Genomic DNA, 4143 nt, shown 5'->3' with positions numbered 1-4143 from the left:
GATCGTCGCTCTGAAATATGCCATAGGACCAGAAATTCGTTGGTGATATGCATTATGGACTATGGAGTGATGGATGTGTTTTGAAATTTGAATAGCCAAAATAATTCCAGTCCAAATCCATTACCCACAAGTTCCTCCCCTCATGATTATCCATATAAGGCCACTGTTGTATATTGGTAATATCGCTCCATGAATGATAAAAGGAAATATTTTCAATATTAACTCTAATGTCTCTAGTGGGTTGAGATGTGGGAACATGTTGTGGTTAGCATATCGGAATCTATGAGTGTTTGTGGAGATCAAATCAGCCCCCATCCCATAGAACATCCCTGCCATGTATTGGGGACATCTTTCGATGATGATATCATCATTTCTGATATTTTCTTCAATATATTATATCTTTTATTTCCTCTAATAGTAAAAGTGAGGTTTCAGTCCAATTTAAAAAGAGAAAGGAGGACTTTGTATTTAGCATTAGGGTTATAAATGGATCTGAATCAAATATAGGCATTTCTGAATTTGATTTATTTACATTCGAATTCGAATGAGATCATATCCATTGGATATCTAGTGGATTCAAATGAATTTGGATTATAGTCAAATATTAACTAACATAAATAAACTAGACTAAAAATGATCAAAACATCATATATTATTAATAAAATGAACTAAACACGAATTTAATGTTATATTTTATAAAGAAAAGGAATTGAAAATTAATTAGATAAAACTTGAACGTATGACATTTTAGTGAAAATACAACGTTGAGGCCAATTTTAATGATAAATATAATATAAATCAAATCGAATCGGATAGGGGTAGATCCATAATCCCATCATAAACGGATCGGATTCGGATTACCCTTACTTCGCATGAATATCGGGGAGTTTAATATTTACACTTAAAAATACCGGTAAGGGTAATATCGTAATTCGACAACCAAAGACCCCTTTAAAATCCACTCGTCATCACCATAGACTCCTGCGATCCTCTCAAGGGAAAGAGAAGCCCGTCTTCACACATTTTCGGCTCTTCATTTTCCCCTGTTTCTCATTTTTTTCCATTCGTCTCCAATGGATCCCGTTAACGTTTGGGGCAATTCATCCCTCAAAGACGTCGACGAGGAGATCTTCGATCTTATTGAGAAGGAGAAACGCCGCCAATGCCGAGGAATCGAGCTGATCGCGTCGGAGAACTTCACTTCCTTCGCTGTCATCGAAGCTCTGGGCAGCGCGTTAACCAACAAGTACTCCGAGGGAATGCCTGGGAACCGATACTATGGAGGGAACGAATTCATTGACGAGATTGAGAATCTCTGTCGCTCCCGCGCTCTTCAAGCCTTTCACCTCGATCCCACCATGTGGGGTGTGAATGTCCAGCCGTACTCCGGCAGTCCGGCTAATTTTGCTGCTTACACCGCAGTTCTGAACCCCCATGACCGCATCATGGGTCTGGATCTTCCCTCTGGTGGCCATCTCACACATGGGTACTACACCTCTGGAGGGAAAAAGATCTCTGCTACTTCTATCTACTTCGAGAGCTTGCCGTATAAGGTCAGTTCATCAACTGGGTACATTGATTACGATAAGCTGGAGGAGAAGGCCATGGATTTTAGGCCCAGGTTGATAATTTGCGGTGGAAGCGCGTATCCCAGAGACTGGGATTACAAGAGGTTCAGATCTATTGCGGATAAGTGTGGTGCGCTCTTACTCTGTGACATGGCTCACATCAGTGGTCTTGTTGCTGCCCAGGTAACTTTTTTCTTTTCCTTTCTCGTATCTGGGTTACGTATGGTTACTTTAAATAACAAATTTCTCAAGCTGGATCTGGGTTTTGCAATTCTGTTTTCAGTGAATATCCTTATCTTTTATATCTTCACTTCAGTTAAGTCTGTCTAGAATCTGGGTTTCGTTTGGTTAATGATAGATAATAAATTTCGGAATCTGGATCTGGATTTTGCAATAGTGTTTTCAGTGAGTATTCTTCTCTTTTCCCTTAAGTTCATTTAGTCTTTTCTCGTATATGGGTTTCGTCTGGTTAATGTAGATAACAAATTTCTGAATCTGGATCTGGGTTTGCAATTCCATTCAAAGTGAAATATCCTATATTGATTATGGCTTTTTCTGAACTGTTTTTGAAGATTTAAATATGGGTTCTCATAGTAGTTCTTGTTTCGTAGAGCAAACGAATTGTTGATCTTTCTCTACAACGTCTTATCCATTTTGATATTGCAACTTCCAGAATTTTAGGCCTCATTGTTATCCTATTGTCCTGTAGGAAGCTGCTGATCCCTTTGAGTACTGTGACATTGTCACAACAACAACTCACAAGAGCCTGAGAGGGCCTAGGGCTGGAATGATCTTCTACAGGAAGGGTCCCAAGCCACCCAAGAAGGGCCAGCCCGAGGATGCAGTGTATGACTTTGAGGACAAGATCAACTTTGCAGTCTTCCCATCACTCCAGGGTGGTCCCCACAACCACCAGATTGGTGCATTGGCTGTTGCCTTGAAGCAGGCCATGTCTCCAGGATTCAAGGTTTATGCTAAGCAGGTCAAGGCCAATGCAGTTGCACTTGGAAACTACTTGATGAAGAAGGGATACAAGCTTGTCACTGATGGCACTGAGAACCACCTTGTACTATGGGACCTCAGACCCCTTGGTTTGACTGGTAAATAAAAAGTTTGAAATGATCTATTTTTGAAGTATGATAATACATTCAGGCTTGGATTTCTGAGTTTATACTTAGTCTCTCCAATTCCACTCTTGCAGGAAACAAAGTTGAGAAGCTTTGTGATCTATGCAACATTACCCTGAACAAGAATGCTGTTTTTGGGGACAGCAGTGCTCTGGCTCCTGGAGGTGTTCGAATTGGTAAGAACTATCTTCTTTAAAGTAATGTTTTTTTTATTGTCCAAAGTTCAACCTGCTAAATCATAATCATTGTGTGTTATGTCTGAAAGATTGTTTGGGTCAGCTCACATTAGAATCTAGATTGTTCTTGAAATTTGACTTATGCCCACATCCTTACAGCAGAATCTATATAATTCAAAAATATCAGGCTCTAAACCGGTTGTTTGGAGAGTAGATGGAAGAGCTTCCTTATTTCAAGGCATAAAAGTTGTTTATTCATTCAGGAGCTAAAAATGATAACTGATTATATGCATTTCACAGGTGCTCCGGCCATGACGTCAAGAGGCTTGGTTGAGAAGGACTTTGAGCAGATTGCAGAGTTCCTCCACCAGGCAGTGACTATAACCTTGAACATCCAGAAGGAGTATGGGAAGCTTTTGAAGGACTTCAACAAGGGCCTAGTGAACAACAAGGAAATTGAGAACCTCAAGGCTGCTGTGGAGAAGTTTTCATCGTCCTTTGACATGCCCGGCTTCAACATGTCTGAGATGAAGTATAAGGATTAAGTTACATAGTCATTACCTGAGCTTTTGTGCTTTGAATCCCCTTATATCCTTCTTCCCCGGAAGAAAGTAACTCCAACCCTATCCCTGGTTCTGAGTATCTTAGGTCATTGTTTCAGTCTACCTCCTTTTTCCATTTTCTGTCTCTGGTTTTTAATTCCAGTTTCTTTGTCTTTGGTTTTTAAATGTAAATCTGCAAGTTATGAGAGCTTCAATTCAACTCAAGAACTTATGTATACGGTGAAATTTATCTTAATGCAGGCGTTAATTCACTCTGGAAATAAAGAAATAGACTTCCAACTTCTGTGTTTCCTGTATCACGTTTTCTGAGTCAATAAAATTTTGCACTGCAGTTTTACAATTGTTTATGATATGGTCTAAAAATTAATACAAGCAGACATACATAAAATCAAGGGTTAATTTACTTAAAACATACCCTATAGTATCTGACAACTGCTTAAACCTCCCCTGTGCTATATATCTCTGTTTATTTCTCCCTCTATGTATTGAAGATTGAAACAACCACATCCCTTCCAATAGTTTGGTGTAGATAAGATGGCAAAATTATCATTTCATTTCACATCATTTGTACTGTATCAGTAATTTTACCATCTACACCAAATTAAGGGTTCTCAGAACCTACGCTCATGGCATTGCCACTCTGTTCTCTTAGTGTACAAAATCTCAATCATCAGAGCAGTGGTCGACAATTGGAGTGTGTTCATAGTTA

General features: G+C 39.3%; 1 protein-coding gene across 1 annotated transcript; it reads left to right on the top strand.

The window, feature by feature from the left end:
* The first annotated feature begins 927 nt into the window (after nt 1-927).
* LOC148843982 (serine hydroxymethyltransferase 4) lies at nt 928-3713 on the top strand. The gene is made up of 4 exons (XM_088959988.1): nt 928-1751; nt 2278-2668; nt 2770-2871; nt 3172-3713. The coding sequence occupies exons 1-4, from the start codon at nt 1074-1076 to the stop codon at nt 3414-3416; spliced, it is 1416 nt and encodes a 471-aa protein (XP_088816114.1). The 5' UTR covers nt 928-1073; the 3' UTR covers nt 3417-3713.
* Nucleotides 3714-4143: the final 430 nt, after the last annotated feature.

Source organism: Nelumbo lutea, chromosome 8 (genome assembly GCF_056320005.1).
Source record: "Nelumbo lutea isolate HS-2025 chromosome 8, American lotus-T2T, whole genome shotgun sequence".
In the NCBI taxonomy this organism is placed as follows: domain Eukaryota; kingdom Viridiplantae; phylum Streptophyta; class Magnoliopsida; order Proteales; family Nelumbonaceae; genus Nelumbo; species Nelumbo lutea.
Note: the sequence above shows the minus strand (reverse complement) of the source record. Positions and strands in the feature narration are given on the sequence as shown.